The sequence below is a fragment of the Pleurodeles waltl genome, chromosome 10 (assembly GCF_031143425.1).
Source record: "Pleurodeles waltl isolate 20211129_DDA chromosome 10, aPleWal1.hap1.20221129, whole genome shotgun sequence".
Classification (NCBI taxonomy): domain Eukaryota; kingdom Metazoa; phylum Chordata; class Amphibia; order Caudata; family Salamandridae; genus Pleurodeles; species Pleurodeles waltl.
Window position 1 is genome coordinate 343,308,264 of NC_090449.1, and position 22,209 is coordinate 343,330,472.

At 41.9% G+C, this 22,209-nt stretch overlaps 1 protein-coding gene across 6 annotated transcripts in view; it reads right to left on the reverse strand.

Moving 5' to 3' along the window:
* MAPK8IP3 (mitogen-activated protein kinase 8 interacting protein 3) overlaps positions 1-22,209 on the reverse strand; it is a 729,083-nt gene that overhangs the window by 228,714 nt on the left and 478,160 nt on the right. For all 6 annotated transcript variants that reach the window (XM_069210571.1, XM_069210567.1, XM_069210566.1 and 3 more), the window contains exons 17-18: positions 16,810-16,965; positions 16,364-16,529 (exon numbers count right to left, since the gene is read on the reverse strand). In XM_069210571.1, coding sequence (XP_069066672.1) covers positions 16,364-16,529; positions 16,810-16,965 — 322 coding nt within the window. The remainder of the gene's footprint in view (positions 1-16,363; positions 16,530-16,809; positions 16,966-22,209) is intronic.

Here is a 22,209-nt window from a genome sequence, read left to right on the forward strand (position 1 = left end):
AATTAGGGAGTTTGCTTTATTAAAGAGTCGTCGTATTCTAAGGGTGTATGTAGGGAAGTTATCGTACTTCAATTGAGTGTGGCACTTTGTACTCAAAAACTGCACACGTGGTTGTTGGTATGCGGACCTTTCGTTGGTCTGAGACGCTGCAGTATTGTACAAGTGTAGAAGACACTTGGTTGTTGCTGTGAAATTTGTCTGCTTTGAGTGGTCTATCTGGGGTGGCTGACAAGTATCCCTAGAGTGTGAGTTAAAGGAGTGTTAGCTTGACAATATTAGTGATTCCGAAGTGCACATGGAGGATCTGATACTAGTCAAGGGTAGAATTAGCTGGTCGAATTTTACTTGCGAATTAGAGAAAGCTAAAATCAGTGCTAAAAGCTGTAATCAAAAATTTGCGAAGCTTCCGAAGTGATTGTGTTCCCTACCTGTAGTAAGCAGACAAGTTGATGTGTTGATTTTTCTAAGTGCTGCAAAATTTTGCATTCGTTTTGGGTGATTCAGTTTTGGAGAAACAAGTCCACAACACTTTGTCAGCCACTGAGTGACGTCATTAGCTCCGCGCTGGGGTTGGTTGGTTAGTGAGAAGGAGCTGCGCAGCAATTGAAGAACAGTTCTGAAGTATTTTTGGTTGAGAATAGCATGTGAAAAGGAGTTTGGGATTGAATACCTGTTTTGAGTTTAAAGTTTAGTTCTAAGCCGAAATAAAGTAAAAATGAAATTTTTCAAGGCATTGAAGAGTGTGCTTAGGGAAGATGCTTTTATTCCAGTCAGAGTAAGAGAACTTTGTCTGCCACAAGATACACTTGCATACATCGTAATTAAAGAAAAAGGTACCTGAGCATATATCCAGTTAAAACAATGGTGCAAAATTACAGAGAAGGAAGGGAACTTAGAGTTTCCTACTTATGGAACTTTAAATATGAGAATTTTAGAAAATTTGAGGAGAGTGCTGAATGAATTAAAACCTACTAGGCCAGCACAATTTGAGGATTTAGCTGTTTGTGAGTTAGTGCCCAGACAAGAGAAATGAAAATTTGAGAGATGAATGAAAAACGCTGAGAAAACATTGCTAGAGGCAAGATGGGATAATGTGCAAATATTTTGAAGAACAGAAACTTACAGGGAATTGGAATGTTACACAAGAGAAAGAGAACAGTGTCAGACAAAAGACAAAGAAAAAGAGTAAAGATTCTTCTGAAGAAGAGGAGTCGAAATCAGATGAAGCTAGGAAATCAATACTTATGATAGTGACTCAGATGATGAATTTATAATGCAGTTGTTGTGAAGTCGTCCTCCACCATATGCAGTACAAGTATTAAGTTCAAGTACAAGTAGTACTAGTTCAAATGCTTCAGCACCAGCACAGCCAATACAGATTTCACAGTCTCCAGTTGTGGTAACGCAAAGTTAAGTACGGTTTGCAACTAATGTTCCTGCTATTTCTGTAACTCAGACTCCTATGATTCAGACTCTAGCACAACCTATAGTTTATCCTACTGTTCCGGTTGTAAGTTCTGCACAGAGTATTACAGTACTAATGGTGCCGACACAACAGACACAACAGACACATCTACAGATACCTCAGCAGAAACCACAGTGTATCCAAAGTCCAGTAATAGTTCAAATGGAGTCTACACCTAATTCAGTAATGACTCCAGTGCTAACACATCAGAGGTAGTAATGCAGTCAAATTCAAATCATTCAGAACTTACAGGTCAGGGTTCTGGAGTAATTTACTCAAGAAAACCAGATTGCTACTTCAACACTTTACACTGCACAGTGAGGATGAATCAAATGATGAGCTGATGAGTGGAAGTTCTGATGAAGACGAATGTGTGTTAGCAGCTTCATAAGATGTGGATCAAAACGGTCCTCATGTTTCTGGGAGAGTTATGGTCACCAGGTTTCATTCCTAGTTGATACTGGATCTACATGCTCTACAGTAAGCACTGCAGAAGTTCCTAGTGTGTCACTTTCAGAGAAAACAGTGCAGATTGTGGGAGTTGCAAATCATTTCCTGACATATCCAATTACTGAACCAATTACTTTTGAAACTGGAAATTTTGAAGGCGTGCATAAATTTGTAGTCTGTGATTCAAGCCCAGTTTCCTTATTGGGAAGAGACCTTTTGTACAAAACAAAATGTTTGATTACTTGCATGAATAATGGAATTGCCATCCAGACAAATAGCGATGATGATGATGATTCATCAATATTAGTGCTAGTCGAGCTTCCTTTGATTAGTTTCTGTCCTGAACTTACAGTACATGATCTGCCAGGTGACCTTCAAGGTACAACTATTTTAAATGTTTCTGGAAGAGGCATTGTTTTTTTATAAAAGGAGTGGAGCCAGTTAAAGTTACAGTTAAACCTGGTGCAGTTTTTCGACAGACACCGCAATATCATATGGCACCAGATGTCATCAAAGGAGTTACTTCTGTAATTGCAGACTTTGTGAAGCAGGGAGTTTTAAAAGAAGTATTGAGCAGCCCATGTAATTCTTCAATTATGGGTTTGAAGAAACCAAATGGGAAATTCAGAACTGTACAAGACTTGAGAAAAATGAATGACCTAGTGTTCAAATGTTGTCCTGTACTGCCAAACCCAGCAGTGATTTTATTCCAGATTCCATGTGATGCAGAATGATTCACAGTTGTGGACTTGTCACAAGCATTTTTTTCTCAGTGCCTCTTCATGAGGACAGCCAATTTATTTTCTGTTTTAAACTCTGTAATCATGTGTATGCTTGGTGTAGGATCCCACAAGGCTTTTCAGACTCACCTTCAATATTTAATCAGGTTTTGAAAAAAGAATTTAGAATAATTGAAAATGCCTTTTCAACCAACATTGGTTTAGTGCATTGATGATCTTTTGATTGCTTCAAAGACAAAGGAAGGGTGCAAGCAACATACTATTGCCTTCTTGAATAATTTGGGTGAAAATGGACTCAAAGTGTCCCCAGCAAAACTACAGTATTGTCAGAAAGAAGTAAAATATTTGGCCCACAAAACTGAGTAAGATGCAAGGAAAGTTTTGAGAGGAAGTCTCAGCCATTTAGCAGATGAATCCATCTGTTATACTGAGAGATGTCAAAATGTTTTTGGGAATGGTGAGCTACAGTCACAAATGGATTCCAATTGTTTCTGTTATTTCAAAGCCATTGCAGAGATTGACTCACAGAGATATAACTAATCCTGTCCCGTTTGATGGAACTTGTATGAAAGTTTTTACGGAGTTGAGAGAGAGTCTGTGCAGAGCACCAACTCTGGGAATACCTGACTACACAAAACCATTTTTGTTGTTTTGTCATGTTGTGACACAGGTACATGGTGCTGTAAACCACCCCAGGAGCATATTTTTTTGCTACTTTGGACCCAGTTGCAGCAGCCTTACCTGGCTGTCTGAGGATTATTGCAGCAGTTGGTCACAGTATTACACAGTGTGAAAGTATTGTGATGGGACATCCTTTCACTGGTTTGGTCCCACATTCTGTTGAAATTTGCATACCAGAACAAAGATCCAATATTTGACACATGCTCGTCTTACCAGGTACAAGCTACTGATTTTAGGCTCAACTAATGTTTCCTTAGAGAAGTGCACTGGGCTTAACACAGCAACCCTGTTACCAGTAGAACATGCTTAAACTGAAAAACTGAAAGAAGTTGAACATGACTACCTGGAAGTTACTGAATTGTGCACGAAACCCAGACCTGATATTCAGGATACTATGAGAAAAGGGAACAATTAAATAATTTTTGTTGATGGTTCCTGTTTAAGAGATAATACAGGAATGTTAAAATCTGGATACACTGTGTGCACAATTTTTGGGGTACTCGAAGCTTCATTGCTTTAAAGTCTATTTTCTGCACAAGTGGCTGAATAGGTGGCCCTTACAAGAGCATGTGGATTTGGAGTAGTGCATGACTTTGGGCAGTTGTGGTCTCAGAGAGGTTTCATGACCTCTTCTGGTTCACCAATTAGAAATGGTGATAACATTCATTTTATGTTACAAGCCCTACTGTTACCTGAGAAAACTGCTATGGTCAAATGCAGTGCACAACAGAAATCAAATTTTGTTTCAATGGAAGTCCTTATACAGATCAAGTCGCAAGGTTTGCATGTTGAACTGCATCTCTTTTAATGAGGAATGGAAAGATCCAAATGTTGACGAAGTAAATCAAAGTTGCATGTTAACAGTTTTTGATACATGGGAGAAATCAAAAGCTTGCAAGAGAATGTTCCTAAAGATGAAAAGAAAGGTTGGATAAAATTGAAATGTTTTCAGAGAAAGAATGATGAAATATGGGTTTCAAATGAAGGGCACATGGTTTTGCCAAACTGTCTACTGATGCAAATGGCAAGATATTATCATGGTCAAGCACATATTGGCAGAGATGCAATGATTCGTACATTTAAACAGTCTTGGTTCAAATCCAAAATTTAGACAGCTTGCTGAAGCAATTTGTCGTAGATGTGTTACCTGTCAACAAATGAATGTGGGGAAAAGAAGTTATTGATCTGAGCCACATTTGAGGAGCAGGTGGTCCATTTAACAGAATGCAGATGGATTTTATAGAGACGCCTGTGTGTGGTGGTTTGAGAAAAGTGTGGGTGATTGTTTGTCTTTTTAGTCACTGGATTGAAGCTTACTCTACGTGGGAATGGTAGTCTCAAGGTAGCAAAACTTTTATTGAGGGAGATGATATCGCGTTTTGGGTTTCCAGCCTCTTTAGAATCAGATAGAGGAAATCACCACAATAATGAGGTGATTAAATTACTATGTGCAGTCTTGTACATTGAGCAGAAGTTGCATTGTAGCTATCACCCTGATGCTTCAGGATTGGTAGAACAAATGAATGGCACTTTGAAAGCTCAACTTCCAAAGATGTGTCCATCCACAAACTTGAAATGGCCAGATGCTTCACCTTTGGTTTTGAAGAGCATGAGAAACACATGAAACAGAAAGACTGGGCTTTCTTCCCATGAAATCCTCATAGGTAGAGCAATGAGGTTGCCAGCTGTTCCTGCAAATGCTTTTGTAAACATAACAGATGACATGGTGCTGGAGGATTGGAACAATCTAGCTGATGTGGTTCGCTCTTTTTCTTACCAGGTGGAATTTACATCCATGCCGCCATCCCAATTTCAGTGTCATAGTCTGTGAGCTGGTGATTGGGTGGTCGTGAAGGTGCACATGAGAAAAACTTTACTGGCGCCCAGGTGGAAGGGGCCATTCCAGGTCATGCTTGTGGCGATGACTGCTGACTAGCAGAGACAGTGGAAACTGGTGAAGAACCAGGTACACCTCTAAGAGATGAGGCAAACACATCTCTGAGGAATGAGATAGAGGTTCCTGAAGTTGCTCAAGCATCATCAGACATAGAAGGAGGGTCAACTCAGAGGAGGACTCTCCCAGAAGCAAAATATCACGTTTCCTGAATTAGCCGAGGAGGGAACTGAGTTGAATCAAACGCACACAGGTTTCATTCTTCCTGAATTGGCTAATTGTGTTATATGTTTGAGTTCGAATTCTGCTGAATCAAGAAGAATTGTAAGTCCAGTTTTGCAACCAACATTTTCAAGAAAAGCTGTGAAAGAAGATAAATTACCCCACACAGGAGACAAGTGAAAGGGTTTTATATGTACTATCAACTATAAATGAAGAGCAAGAGTCAGAAGTAGTAGCAAGAGCAAATGCAGATAAAGATCTGAGTAAAGGAGGACTAAGTGCAAATCAGAGATCAAAAAGATAAAAAATTGCAAGTCGAAGATACTCAGGTGCTGAATGGGATTACTTCATGACAGATGAATGTCAAAGTGAGTTTGGTTCCTTTTGTTTTGACGGTGAGAATTCAGCTCAACATTTTGGAACTTGAAATTGCTTTTGAACTGAGGTTTGAAACTACAATGCCAATTGAACAAGAGAGACATTACACACTACAAGTTATGATTAGTAATCTACAGATTATGATTTACTGAAAGAGACTTTTGACAAGCTGCTAAACTGATTTTGACAAGATAAACCAATTTTTGGCAAAGATTCAGTTCTGGTGAAGCTTGAAAGCTGCTGTAAAGAACTGCAAAGAAGACTGAAGATTATGTTTGGTTTTGAATTTTTGGCTCCATACATAGTTAAATAATGCTTTCTTTTCTTCTACTTCCTGATTCTTTACAGGCTATGGATTCAGAATGCAAAAGCAACAGAAAGTGTGAGTGTTGTAAATGTATGTGTATTGGTTTGGGAATTGTATGTTTGTTAGTAAGTTTGTTATTGATTGTGAGTATAAGTGTTTCTGGCAAAGCTGAAACCAAATATACACCTTATCCAGAGACTACTACACTTTCTAAGTTAGAAAAGTTTAACAGGGAAGAGAAACACTTGCACTTAGACAACTCACAAGGAGATATGTCTTCCAATGTTTTCTATTGCTTGTTGTATGAATATGTTGAGACAATGGATGTGAGAGAATGTTAAGTTTGTACGCAGATTCTTTCATCAGTACAAGAAGGAATTGCTTACCATAACTTGCCACTAACGCATGGAATCAGCTGTAGTCTTTTGCTAACAAGGCTTTATAACCAAGAGTATATTCAATATTTATTTTCTAATTACCATATGGTGTTTTCCTTTGTTCTGGTTAACCAGCATCTGAGTAACATAGCTAAAGCAAGAAATATTGATATTGTGGGAGGCTTCTTTAAACCCAGGCTAACTTTTGGCACAGCTTACACTCATTGGAATAATAGACATGCATGCTTTCGCAAGTAGAAAAAGCTTTTCTGGATCAAAATGATGGCAGGAGAAAAGCATTCAAAGAGAAAATAGAAAAAGGGTTAGTGAAAAGGACATTTAGAAATTACTATACATGCAGTGAAACACATACACAAGGGAGGGCTGCTTTAGATTTTCAGCATGTAGGAAAGCTTTGCATGTGTAGGCCTCAATCCAGAACTGATACGAAGTTTGTAGGAACGAGTGAGTGCAGACATGTATTTTTGTTTAAGAATACATGGGACTTTATGCTGAATGGACAAGATCCTGCGATTCCTGGGGTTTATTACATCTGTGGAAAGAATGCTTATTATCATCTCCCAAGGGGATAGTATGGGACTTGTTATTTGGGAGCGGTATTCCCAAAGATTTACCAGATTGGCAATGTGGATGACACACAACACAAATGAATTGCAAAGACCAAGATCAAAAAGATCAAGTTGCTCTGAAATAATTGGGGATGTATTTGGAGCAAGTAGTCCTTCTGTAGGAGTTGTTCTGAATGCTTTGTGGATAACATGCTTACTGATTTTTCTGGAGCTATAATTTTAATGGATACTGAAATGGCTGCAGTCCGTTCACTGGTTCTCCAGAACAGACTTGCGTTAGACATTCTTTTAGCAATGAAAAGCAGGGTCTGCCGGATGCTGAAAGTAAAATATTGTTTCATGTATATACCTGACAATAGTAAAGGAATTAGAACTTTTATTATGAACCCTACTGATACAAATTCTGATTTTAAAGATCTGAAAGAATCAGGGATTTGAGAAAATGTTGGGAAAAGTTTTTACAAAAGTGAGAAATTGGCTGGGAAATCTTGGTGAAGGGATTGTGGGAACTGTTTTGAAACCATTATTAATTGTGGTTGTATGTGTCATCTGCATATTAGGACTTTACAAATTATACACACTGATTAAAAGACAAAGGATGAAAAATGAACAGAGGAGCGAAGAATTAAACTGGAAAATATGAGAGGCAGATATTATTGTGACTTATAAATGACTGAAAACTGGAAGAAGCTGAGAAATAAGAACTATTTCAGACAAACTAAGTTTTAAGTTTTTATCAAGCTAACAAATTAATACAAGTATTAATGAGTATATTTATGCGACGACATATAGTCTTCAGAGGAGGGATTGTAAGGGAGAAGGTAATTAATAACATTTTGAAGTACTAAAATACTAATTAATAGTGTCAAATGTATGTTTAAAATGTGCATCATATAAAATGGCAATAGTGGCAGACACCATAAACAACAGGCATAAATAGAAAATATTAACGTTTAATTTAGAAATTTTTGTTATTTATTAATATGAATTAATATGAACACTAATGCAATTCAATTAAATGATTATTAGGTTTAAATGTGAATTAAACTTGTTTTATTAAATATAGGCCTACTTGAACATGCCTAAAGCTAATTCTAGGTTTAAAGGCATGTGCAATGTCTCTTCCCCAGCAGGTTCTAGAAACTCAGTGTTCATTGTTCATTTGTTTGCTGACCTTTCATAAATGTCTCGAATGTATTAGGCAGATAGTTATTCAACATTCTGTGCAACTTGCATATTGTGGAAAGTTATGTTCTTCTGTTGTAGCATTTGTTTGTCTTCCTGGGATGAGATAACGTGTACCCAGAAACAATAGTGTTCAATGCTCATGTATAACCTGCAACAATTGTATTCTACTGCGGAAACCAGTGACCAGGAGCAAGAGAAGATAGTCCAATCATATATGTAGAAAATGAAGGAAAGATACTTCTGAAACGTGGAGTAAATCTTATTGGTTATGACCTAAACCACCCCATAGTCTGTCCAACCACATTCTAGCTAGTTGTTTTCTAAGGTTTTAATATAGCAATGTTTAGATGATGTAAGCTCAGTGTGTTTGTCTCAGATTTTGAGATTTTCTTTTTACTCTGCTAGTGATATGATGTGCTGTGTCCTTAGCTTTCTGTCATTGATGGTTCATATATTTTAGGGCCAAACAGTACTGAACTGGGTCCCTTGTTCATGACTTGTTCGACTGAACACTATACTGCTTGCTGATTAATCCATTAAGGAGAGGTATAACCAAATGTGCAATTGTTCCTTTTACAGGTTTTTATGTTTTCTCTCTTTAGAAATCCAACCACATTTTTGGTTAGTGGCCTAGCTAGATGTTTTCCATATAAACAATTGCCTGTTTTATCTTTTTGCAAGTAAGTCCCAACAAGCACTTCTAATCAGTATATCAGCCAAGGATGTCATATTCAAAATTAGTTCAAATTAAAATGAACTTTTATTGATTCATCTGTGATAGCTAAATGTATTTAGTTTCTATTTTGCATATTCTTTTATTATTGTTTGGTATTTTTATTCTTGAGTGTCTAAAGTTAAATGCTTTAGTTAGATTAAGGTTCTGTAGGCGTTTTGGTCAGCCTGTTTTGTTTCTGTACTTATATCACTTGGTTCTTTGTACGATTTATGTGACTTTAGCGTTGTTGATCTAGGGTAATAAATGTTTTGAACTTCACTAAATTGGTTTGGTGGTTCATGGTTACATGGGTCATGGTGCGTGAAATGTAATGACTCTATAATCAAGTGCTATTGTTTGAAACTGTTTTGAATAGTTATTTAATGTTGTTTAGGACATTATCACGCTCCTCATGTCGACCTCTAAGGGTAACTGATGATTACCCTATGCGTGACAACTTATAAATAATAATATAAAAGAAATATAAGGCTTGTCACGCCCACATGAGCACCTGCTTGAATCATGGCAGCCACTCAGAAAACCTTCAGTTCTTTCAGAATAGCTGCAGTGCTAGAGTCTTCTCTGAAGTCACAGAGATCTCCACTGGCGGACAAAGATCTGTAAATAAGGAGGGGGCAGTTTGGACCTACTAGACTTCTCCCATAGAACGTGGTGCTAGATTTTGGTCAGGAGGTTCTCATGAAGTATCCTGAGGGGACTTCTTGGAGTGCCAAGGTCTATTGAATAAGTGACTTCACCCTTCTTTTCCACTATGATGTGTGGTCCACTCCACTTCTCCTGGAGTACCCTGGGAGCCACAGGCTCCAGGACCCACACTTTCTGTCCTGGTTGGTACACTGTTAGGACAGCTTTCTGGTCATTACATTTATTTTGCAATTCTTGGCTGGCCTGAATATTTTTACTGGCCTTCTTCATGTACTCAGCCATCCTTGATCTGAGGCCAAGTACATAATCCACTATCTCTTGTTTAGGGGGCTTGAGAGGTTGTTCCCATCCCTCCTTCACAAGAGGAAGTAGATCCTTAACACAGTGACCTAAAAGGAGTTCAAAAGGGCTGTAGCCCACTCCCTTCTGGGGTACCTCCCTGTAGGCAAAGAGGAGACATGGCAATAGGACATCCCATCTCCTCCTGAGTTTTTCAGAGAGTCCCATAATCATGTCTTTGAGTGTTTTGTTAAAATGCTCAACCAATCCATTTGTTTGGGGATGGTAAGGTGTGGTGAATTTATAACTTACACCACACTCTTCCCACATAGCTTGTAGATATGCAGACATGAAGTTGCTAACTCTGTCTGATACCACCTCTTTTGGGAAACCCACCCTGGAAAAGATTCCCAGGAGGGCTTTGGCCACTGCATGCAGGATCTGTACTGGTCCTAAGAGGTATGGCTTCTGGATACCTGATACCACCACCAGAATAAATATGTTTCCAGAAGCTGTGGGAGGGTCTAGGAGGCCACCAATGTCAACCCCTACCTTTTCAGAGGGTACCCCAACCAATGGAAGTGGAATTAATTAAGGGGGCCTTTGGCATGCCACCTGTCTTGCTACTAGTTTGGAAGTGACACAGGAGCGACAAAACTCCTTTGTGTCTTTAACCATATGGGGCCAGTGAAAGTGAGGGACTAGTCTGTGCCAAGTTTTGCTTTGTCCCAGATGAGCAGCAAGGGGAATGGCATGTGCTATGGTTAACAAAAACTCTGTGTTGCAGAGGTACTACCAATCTCCTGGTGGCATCAGGTTTGGGTTACCTAGGTTCTGTATACAGGAGGTTGTCTTCCCAGTGACAATCCCTGTCTCCTGTTTGACAGCTTGCTGTCTCAAACCCTCAAGTGTGGGACAAGTCTTTTAAGCCACATGTAACTCCTCACTGGCAGGGCCCCCTGCACGTAAGAGCTCAGCTGTGTCAGCTTGGAGTTCTTCAGGTTCTGCCCAAGGAGTAGATTCCTCCTCCTCAAAGGAGGAATCATCAGTGGAGGGAGTGATAGTGGATAATTTCTTACACTTTCTACCCCTGATTTTGGGAAGCTCTTAGTCCATACTTTCAGGATCCAAGTTCTCCTGTTCTCTTTGCTTCATGGCCTGAGCCCTGGTCAAAGCCAAGAAATTCCCAGGAATGCCCAGCACTGATACAAGGGCCTCCAACTCTACTTCAGCCCAAGCTGAAGTCTCCAAGTCGTTTACTTATAGACACTCTACAGATAGGTCTGTGCACACTACAACCTTTTTAGGACCGGTAAACCTCCTGCCCCCAGCTGAGATCAACAACTGCCATGTGGTGACTCACAGTATTGTTGTGGGTGTCAGTCACTTGGTACTGATGACCAAGTAGGTGTTGCTCAGGGGACACCAGTTTTTCAGTCACCATGGTGACACTGGCACCTGTGCCCCTGTAGACCTCAGCTTAAACACCATTGATTAGGGGTTTTTGCTTGTACTTATCCATATTAAGGTCCCTGCGACTAAAACTGCCTCAGTAGTTTCCCTAACTGAACCAGCCCCTACTACACTTCCCAGAGTTAGCCCTGCTACACCCTTGGACTGACTATTAGTAGTATTAGTCTTTCTACCACTATTGCTATTGCTAGTAGCACATGTTGTAGGAGTGGGGGTTGTAGTGGTGGGAGGTTTGGTGCTTTTCTTAGGACAGGAGCTGTCTCCTGCCATTTGACCTTTGTTTCTACAAATATAGCACAAAGGCTTTTTGATCTGATTGAAGAGGATTTAGACACCCCCCAGAAAAGTTTTGTGTGCCTGATGAAGATTCTTTTTTATCTTTGTCCCCAACCTTGTCATGAGACTTACATGCTTCCTTTTCTTTTCTTTGTCACCCCCTGTATGAGCCTTTCTGCTCACCCTTGTCCTGACCCATTTGTCTGCCTTCTTTCCCAATTAATGGGGAGAGGTCAGATCTGAGTCTGCCAAGTATTGGTGCAACAAATCACTCACAATTATTCAAAATATGCTCTCCGAATAGTAAATTGTACAAGCCCTCATGGTCAGATACTTTGCTGCCATGTAACCAGCCTTCCAAGGCTGTTACAGATCAGTCCACAAAGTCGACCCAATTCTGTGAGGACTCTTTTCTGGTCTCTCTGAACTCTATTCTGTATTGCTCAGTGGTGAGACCAAAACCATCGAAGAGTGCAGTATTGAGAATGGTGCAATTGTCTACATCCTCTTCTCTAACAGTGAGAAGTCTATCTCGACCCTTGTCAGAGAAGGACAACCAGAGGATAGCATCCCACTGCCTTTGAGGGACCCTCTGAACTTTACAGGCCCTCTCAAGTGCAGAAAACCACTTGTAGATGTCATCCCCCACCTTGTATGAGGGAACAATTTTGTACAGGTTTCTGGAATGAAAGGAGGCCTCCCTGACCCTGTGATCCCTGAAACCTGATTTGCTGCCACCATGGGGTGTTAACCCCAACCCCTGCCTCTCTTTCTCCACTGCCAAGGCCTCCCTATCTAGGTCTAGCTGTTGCTGCTGCAGCCTCAGCCCTGGCTCCTCCAGTCTCGGATTCCTGATCTCCCTAAGTGCTGAAGTGATATGAGAGTGAGTAGAGGTGGATGTATTACTAGGCTTTTGTAACCCTTTCTACTTGCCATCTGGGTGTAAAGGGGTCCCTAGCAGTATGGATTATCGTCCCTCTTCCAGCTGTGCTAGTGGATCTGCTAGGAACATTAAGACCCTTTGAGGTACCCTCCCTTAGATCTAGAATGTCATGTTCTACCTCAGAGGGGTTAGAGTCTACTTCTTGTTCCTCCTCCCCCTGGTCACCAGCTTGGTCCTGGTCATCCTGCAGGAGGAGGCCCAAGAGCAGACTTTTACTTGGGTTCTTTCCCATGTCTAACTTTCGTTCTGCACACAACCCCTTCAATTCCGTGAGGGTCAGGTTATCATAGGGAGAGTCCATGACCTCAGAGGTGTGTCCAGTTGCAGACATGATGTGTGTTAGGATAGTGTAGGGTGTGCCTAACCTACCTGACTCCTAGTCTCTCTGAAAGAAGTTTAGAGCAAGGGCTATGCCTAGACCTTAGCTTACATAAACGTTAGAGACTAGCTTTCTACAATAGGTACTATGTAAACCTCTAGGTAAGGAGTGGTCTTTCCTGTGGAAAGCACCAGGTGATAGAGTGATAAGGCAATTGCAAGAGCTTATCCCAGCACTGCACCACCAATGTAGGAGGATGGCCCGGTGTGTGGTGGGTACCCAGGGTACTTACACCTTATATCAGGTCCAAGTATCCCTTATTAGTGTAGTGTAGTCAGTGTCTAGAAGCCAGACTCTCTAGAGGTAGCTGTGGATGAGCAGCTAAGGCTTATCTAGGAGACAGGCACAGCTCATGCAATACCACTGTAGTCACACTCAGTACTTGCACACATGAAAGAAAACACTGAGGCCCGTATTTATACTTTTTTAGCGCCGCATTTGTGCTGCTTTTTGGCGCAAAAGCAGCGCAAACTTACAAAATACAATTGTATTTTGTAGGTTTGTGCCGCTTTTGCGTAAAAAAATTAAGCAAATGCGGCGCTAAAATAGTATAAATATGGGCCTGAGTGTTACAAACGTAAAGGTACTTTATACTGGTGACACAAATACCAAAAATCCAATAGAGGCTATATTCCCTTAGGCGGTAAGTAATACACAAGTTATATACACTAGAATGCAGAAATAGGCATTAAACAGTCAGAAAACAGTGCAATATAGTGAAAATCACAATAGGGAATAATGGCCGTGTGGGAGCACAAACCATATACTAAAAAAAGTGGAATGTGAGAGTCGGTCCCCTACCTAGGTAAGTGGAGTGTGTAGAGGGGAGCTGGTAGTACTAGGAAAGCCCAAGGTAAATACAGCAACAGCCCCCCAGCGACCAGGAAAGCAGGAGTAAATCACTGTAAATTCCCCAGAACACCCACTTAGATGAGAAGACTAATACAAAGCCCAGAACAGACTGCAAGACACCAACAGTGGATTCATAGACAAGAGGACCTGTGGAAGAAGGGAACCAAGGACAGCAAGCACAGAAGGGTCCAGGAAGGGCAGGAGCCCCTACCCACCAGACTGAAGGTGCAAGAGATGAGTTGATGGTGAAGAAGGAGAGTCAGCACTGCACCCAAGAAGATAGAGTCAAGTTCCTGGAGGATGCAGGAGATGTACCACGCCAGGAGGAAGATTGCAGTCGGCTTGCAACTTCTGATTCCACCAACAAACCTGTGCACATGCAAAACTTGCAGTTGGAGGAAAATGTGCTGCCGGGGACCTTCTACTCCACATTATAAATGGTCATGGCCATTTCCTCCTGACAGGAGGGGAATTACGCTTTGCGTCTGCTGTAGCTGTCACTGAGGTTTTTATTTTAGCCACATTCAGTACTACAACTTTACCCAGCTAAGGCAGTAGGGCCGGCTTTGGTCCACACTCACAGGCAAGTTCAAAACAGTTTGTGGACTTACATAAAGTTACTTGCCTGCACACACATTAGCAGAATCATAGGCTGCGTTTAGGTGTTGAAGGATACACAGCCAGTACAGATAGCTTGCATACCTTGTCCTAGAAATCAATCATCTGAGTCCATGCCTCCTCTGGTTGCGTAATTTAGTCCCTACATTACAGCAGATCTGGTGACACGGGCACGTCTTTAGGTGCGCGAGTCACTACTTTAGGATTTACAGTGCTGTGAGTGGCAGGCTCTGCTCCTCTTGTACGAAAGGAGGAGTGTGCAGGGGCGTCATCTGTCTTCCCACACTTGACTCAAGGTTGGGGGGAGGGGGGCGGAGGGTTCCCCTGCTTACAGCTCTTTCACTTCTGCTTGTTTGTCGAATTAATCAAGATGGTGTAGTGCCTAGTGCGATCCTTCACACTGCCCCACAACGTAATTGTATCTGGGCTCTCCAATGTGGGTATCCTTTTCTGTTCCAATCTTACTTCGCCCTGCATAAAACCTTTTCTAAAACAGTCGTGGAAGGTACCTGCATCAAACCCGCTACAACATTTCATTTCTGCATAGTCGGCACAGTGCCTTATGCAGAGGTTCTGTAGAGAAATAACAGTTGTATTTTCTTCTTTTTCAAGAACGCAACCAATCTGATGATGCCGCGTGTGCATTGTTAAGTTATTTTCAGAAGCCATTGCTGGACAGGTCTGACACAAAGTAGGCAGCCACAGTTCCTGCTCTATCAGACTCTGGAGGCAAGGAAGGCAATTGATCTGGCACATACCACAGCAGAAGGCAAGAGTATACAAGGCAAAGGTAGGGCCGTGGCACCACTAAGTAATGCCAGAGCTGGCCGGGAAAGTGAAAAGGAAAGGTTAATTACTTTGTTTACTCCAAGTCCCTAATTTAAAGGTTCTTTCACATTAACAACTGTTAATGTGTTCCAAGCAGACACATAAAAAGGTTTACTACATTTCTGTACACTTCTGCATAAACGCAGTAACAATGAATCTGGGCAAGAGTCATGAACAGAACTGCACATTTTCAGAATTTCCAGCTTTTAGACTGCTATTTTAAGAGGAAAATATATTTTATAGCAAGAACACCCAACTTACTCAACCTTCCACCTTGAGTCTCCTTTGAAAGTCCATGCAACAATTACCATTTCCAAATCAGTTCTCTACTGCAATAGCATAGGACATACAGGGTGTAGTGCATTGCCTGATGTGATTTTATTTTTCAGCTACTCCTAGAGGCTTTTTGGCACTAGGTGTTAGTCAGCATCTATCTATTAGACTCAATAGCAAATAATGATGTCTTCAGCACCTTTTTGAGAGTAGGATGGTGGCTCAAAAATTCCCTTAAGAAGATAGAAAATTAGTTCCACAAGGAAGGAGTAAGCACAGAGAGCGAGTGACCCCCTCATCTGTTTTTTTCACTGACCTGACAGAACATAGTGAGATTTGGAACGTAAAGTCCTGTTAGGGGTGTACAGTTTTAGTTATCCGACCTCACATTGTTGAAAAGGGAACTGCTCTTTGAAACCTTGCATGTGCTGGTTTTGTTCTATAAATGAAAAAGGAGAAAAGAAAATATCTCGGACCGCTCTTTCAATATCAAATGATATAGTTTATGGGCAATTCTCTCCCCTTCTACTGTCAGTTAGAAATATTCTGTGGCCTACAATATCAAAGGCCCCAAAGTGGTCTAAAATATTCCAGGCAGTCAGCTGTGGTGGTCAGAGGAGATGGTCGTCAAGAGCAGCATTCAAGGTGCTTTCTGGTCAGAAATTTGAGAACACAAACTGGAGTTCCATAAGGGTTTTTATTTGGTTTTTCAATGTATTGTTTGGTTATACATTATGTTCTCATCAAAAGGCAGCTCATTCTTACTCACCAGGGATGCTGGAGATGCAGAGCACGTGTGCATTGCAGACAGTGAACTGGTCCACCACAGTGCCAGGTTGGTTGGCATCAATGATCACAACTTTGCTGGTTGAAAGTGTGCTGGTGAGTATCCATACTCGGCTGGAGGTAGCATCCATCTCGTGCAGTTCCTTTGTCTGAGGGGAGATGAGGACAGGAAATTTGCAAATAAAATGAGATTCATCAGCATGAGAAAAATAAACCAAATCAGACGAGCAGTCCTGTGGCTCTAGCTCAGAGAACCTCAAAAATAAGACAGCTAAATGTGTTAATGTCTGTGCAGAGAATGCCTGGTAAAAAAGGCATAGATGGATTGTGTCTATGACTAGAGTGACAAACGTAGGGACAAGCAGTACAATATATGATGTGGGATCTTATGGACAGGGGCAGGAAGACAAGTCTAAGAAATGCAGTTACCTTTTTCTTTTCCGGGGAAGTGTGGTTACTTTTGCTCTCGCCTTCCACCTCTCTGTCACAAGTCAAAGGGTCCCGCCCAGAAGCCTTCAGTCCATTACTCAAATCCTCTTCAAGAGGTCTCCACCCAGTCAAGTCCACACCTGCTGCACACCAAAGCTATCAGACAGAACAAAGGAATTGGAGAAAAACGGGTTAGCTGTATAACCACTTCTCAAACTGAGAGTCTCCCTTTTACACATAGTTTGCCAACAAGCTCCATGATGAAACCTAAAGTGTGTAGAAATAAAGTGTGATGCAAATTAACCCTGCCTCCTTAAGCTTAGAGTAGCAAGAGGATTCTGTTGTACAACATAAAGGGGGTCATTCTGACCCCGGCGGGCGGCGGGAGCCAGAATACCGCTGCACGGTCAAAAGACCGCCGCGGGTATTCTGGGTTTCCCACTGGGCTGGCGGGCGACCGCCAAAAGGCCGCCCGCCAGCCCAGTGGGAAACACCCCTCCATGAGGATGCCGACTCCGAATGGAGCCAGCGGAGTGGAGGATGTGCGACGGGTGCAGTAGCACCCGTCGCGAATTTCAGTGTCTGCTAAGCAGACACTGAAATTCAGGGTGGGGCCCTCTTACGGTGGCCCCTGCAGTGCCCATGCCATTGGCATGGGCACTGCAGGGGCCCCCAGGGGCCCCACGACACCCCATACCGCCATCCTGGCAGTATGGGGGTCAGAATCCCCATGGCGGCGCAGCGAGGATTCTACAGGGCAGCGGAAAACTGGCGGGAGACCGCCGGTTTTCCCTTTCTGGCCGCGGCTGAACCGCCGCGGTCAGAATACCCTGGGGAGCACCGCCAGCCTGTTGGCGGTGCTCCCGCCGACCCCGGCCCCGGCGGTCCTTGACCGTCGGGGTCGGAATCAGGCCCAAAGTGTTATCAAACACTATTTTGCAAATGGATTGATTTTGGATGAATTGTTCTCAATACAACAACTTAAGGTAGATGAAAAAACTCCACAAAGAGCATTCAATCCTCTCACCGCAAATGGGGCATACCTACACATAGGTCTCATTTGCAATCCCAATCATACATGCTTTAACTGCACACATTTGGGGTCTCATAGCTTTCTTTGGGATTTGTGATGCAAGTACATCTTTCTAGTTGACGGCTCACCATAGACCCACCCACTTTTCAAGTTAGAGGACACAAAGGATAGAAAATGTGTAAATCAGACACCACTTTGGATACCCTCAACAGGACCCACTGGCAACTTTACATGCTGCTACGGCCATTGTGCTGAAGAGCCTTAGAGATAAGGCAATTAACTATTTCACCCAGTTGGCCTAGATACAAGAAGAGGCTGGTGTTATGCGAAGGTGAAATACAGATGCAACTGAAATCTTTATACAGAATGCAATTTACTCATTAGAAACAAATAGCAACTTATAATAAATTCAGGTTAATAATACAATTCCGAAGGTGAAGAAAGGCCTGATAAAAGCCCAGGCAAAACCAGACAATTTAGGTGATACAAGTGTCAGCTTGTGGTTTACTGCTGACAAGATCACCTTTTGAGACCAACATTCTTAAGAATTATTTCTAGATGAACTGACTCATCCTGCACTCAATACTGAATTGTATTCTTTGCACAAGACTACTAGGAACCAAATAATAAAAAAAACTGAAATAATAGTGTGGTACTTTCAAATTTTTGAACACTGATTCCAACACGCATTACATGTTTTTTTACTATATTTAACACTATGTTCAAATGATAGAGGTACAAAGGCTCTTCCTGCTGTATACTGATCTACAACATTTGTAAGTGTATGCCAGAACTCTTCACTGCCTTCAAGACTGCATAATCTTCAAAGGGCTTAGACAAGACACAGGTGGATCTTTGGAGCTCTGAAGGTGTTCTAACTCTAGTGCGTGAAGCAACTCAGGATATGCATTTTGTAGAGGCGTTGTTGATGTCTTAGTATTTGTACCCTAGAGCATGATGCAACTCAGTACATGGATCCAAATCCTACACGGTATGCTAGAGGATAATAGAAGTCAGGATACAATTGCCTCCTGAGGTGTGAAAAATGCCTCATTCCCAGGATAGCAGTGCATTGTGCCAGTCAGTAGGTCGATCAGTAAAGATATGCTTGGTGTGAGCCCTCAATGTTTCAAAACTTGGATTTCACTGCAGGGTTCAAGACGACATAGAAGGGAATTGTGAACCTATGAAATGGATTCAGATTACAAAGTGATAGTTTTTGGTTTATAGATGTACTGTAATATCTTAACCTTCTTTGGTAATACACCAATAAACAAATCAGTCCTTCAGCACCAATTATACTGCATTGTGCAAACGCATGTAAGCCATCGGAGTAGGCCTTCAGCAGCAGTGACAGAGTTTCTCATTTCAAAGTAAAACAAGCACTGGCAAAGCCAATAGGTCTCTCCTATGCTTGAGCTATTGGCTTTACCAATGTGTTTAAGCCATGTTGATCACCAGAGTGGCTGCCGTTCATCATGGCTAAAAGTTAGTGGCGTGAAGGAGAGTGGCGTGGAGTGTCATAGAGTGGAGTGGCAGAGGGTGTTGTGTATTGGAATGGCATTGTATAGAGTTGTCTGGAGTGGCATACAATTGAGTGGCATAGAGTAGAGTGGATTGGTTTAGAGTGCACTGGCGTACAGTGTTGCAAAGTACAATGGCAGAGAGTGCAGTGGCATTAAATTCAGCAGCGTACAATGCAGTATCATAGACTGCAGTGGCATAGATTAGAGTGGCGTATAGTAGAGCACAGTGGTGCAGAGTGGAATGGCACAGAGTGGGGTGGCACAGAATGGCGTGGAGTGGACTGCAGTGGGATGGAGTGCAATAGAGTAGAGTGGCGCAGAGTGGTGCAGAGTGCCGAGGCATAGAGTTGAGTGATGCAGTGGCTCAAAATGCAGAGTAGAGTCAAGTGGCATTGAGTGCAGTGCATAGAATGGTGCAGAGTAGAGTAGTATAGAGTGGTACAGAGTAGAGTGTAGTGCTGTAGAGTGCAGTGGGCTGAGTGGAGTATTATAGAGTGGAGTGGTGCAGAGTAGAGTGGAGTACAGCACAGTGGCAGAGAGTACAGTATTTGCAGAATAGAGTGTCAGAGTGTAGTGATGTGATATAGAGTAGAGTGATGCACGGTAGAGTGGAGTGGCAGAGAGTGCAGTGACATACATGCAGTTGTGTAGAGTGTATTGGCGTAGATTGCAGTGGTTAAAAATAAAGTGGGGTGAGTGCAGTGGCATAGAGTGGAGTGGCACAGAGTGGAGTAGAGTGGCGTAAACTGCAGTGGATTAAAGTAGATTGTTTCAGAGTAGAGTGAAGTGGCAAAGAGTGGAGTGGTGCAGGGTAGAGTGCAGTTGCACAGAGTGGCATAGAGTGTAACAGCATAGAGTAAAGTGGTGTCGAGTGCAGTGGCATAGAGTGCAGTGGTACAGAGTAGATTAGAGTGGTGTAGAGTGCAGGGGCATACATTTGAGTGTTACAGAGTAAAGTGCATTGGCTTAGAGTGTATTGGCATAGCCTGCAGTGGTGTACAATGCACAGTTGCAGAGTGGCGTAGAGTACAGTGGTGTAGAGTGGGCTTGTGCAGAGTAGATTGGTGTGGCCTAGACTGTAATGGTGTAGAGTGCAGTGATGAAGTGTGCATTGACATTCAGTAGAGTGGTACAGGGTAGAGTAGAGATGCCTAGTGTGAAGTGGCGAAGAGTGAAGTGACCTACAGTGGAGTGGTGCAGAGTGCAGTGCTGTCAAGTGGAGTGGTGCAAAGTAGATTGCAGAGGTGTGGGGTAGTGCAGAATAGAGTGGAGTGGCGTAGAGTGGAGTAATCGTGGTGTGGTAGCACACTGCCATTAGAGACAACACACGTTCAATTGAAATGAACATTAAAATTGCACACATCCAGTTTTACTAATAAAACTATACAGTGCACAGACAAAAATGTGCTAGTGTAATGGTTTGCTTTGATCATATTAAAGTATTTGTTTCCCACACACTTTAAAATAACAAAAAATGTGCTTCATTTGTGTTTCTAATTTTGATATGTGCTGAAATACACAGTTCATTTCAATGTTGGTGTGTGTAGAAAAAAACTATTTCCTACACCCCCAGTATCCAGCAAGATAGTCATATAAATCCTCTCCCTTTGAAGTCAGAGAAAGAAAAGTAAACAAGTGCCCTGGGCAGATGACATATGACACAGGTCTTTCAATGCCCAGCAAATGTGACAAGATAAGAACAAGATTTACAGGCCTGTTTACAGAAAGGGAGCACTCAGAAGGGTACAATAAATAAAGTATGGGCATAGGAAGGTATGAACTCAAGCTGGACACCCTAAAACAAATAAAGCCAGGATATGGAAAGCAAGAAAATGTAAGTAACAAACCACAAATACAATGGTAATCAACAAGCATAATGCATTCCTAGGTCAACTTTCTGGAACTCCCCAAGATATCTTTAGAATACTAGACTGCGACCTAATAATAGATTAAACTCCAACCAGCCTGTGTTGAAATGTCTGCTTAATTGAACCATTATACTCGGCCACCCTACTCAAAAGGAGAGCCTCAGAGGACAGAAGGAACAGTCATGGTATAAGTTAAATAACGTTTTGAAGATTGAGGAATTAAACTTTCTAATCATCTTAAAGAGTAAACAAACGCTGAAGCACACACATTAAAACCGACATCATCGCATAACACATGTTTTTCTACTGGTCCAAAAATATGAAACAGTTAATCACGTTGGCAAAAAAATAAGCTTTATATGTGCAATCAAAGCTTGTGCTACTGGAAAGATTAACCATTAACCATGTTGGTAATTTAGTAGCAGTGCAGCTGTGACGGACGGCCTTGCTAGGATCTGAACCAATGCAGTGCTTACATAGATGAGGAGATGGCACAGTGGTCGAGTCACACACCCGTTGGCTTCTAGCAGAGGTGGAAGAAAATACCCGATCATTGGTATGAAATCCAAAGCAAAAGGGCGATTGTCAGCAGACAACCCGGCCCGCAAAAGCGCACAACAGACGTGGCAGCTAATATTGGCGAGAACATAAGGCTGCCTTCAAAGGAGGTAAAACTGTGATCTCAGTATACAGAGGAGGCACAACACCTATGTTGGCCTCCACAGGCAATGTAAACTGCCTCGCCTCCTGCTACCATAACCAGCCTCGCCAAAATAAATAAATAGCAGACAGATTATGGCTGGCTGGTGTGAACTTCACTGCAACGGGCCATTGTTAAACAATAAATAAATAAGCAAAATAAAATATAAATGATGAGGAGATCGATGTTTAAGATCCCACTAGTATCTGAGCAGTAGTACTCTCAGGATACATCGCAGAATACAACCTGCTTAAAATCCACGTAACAATACCC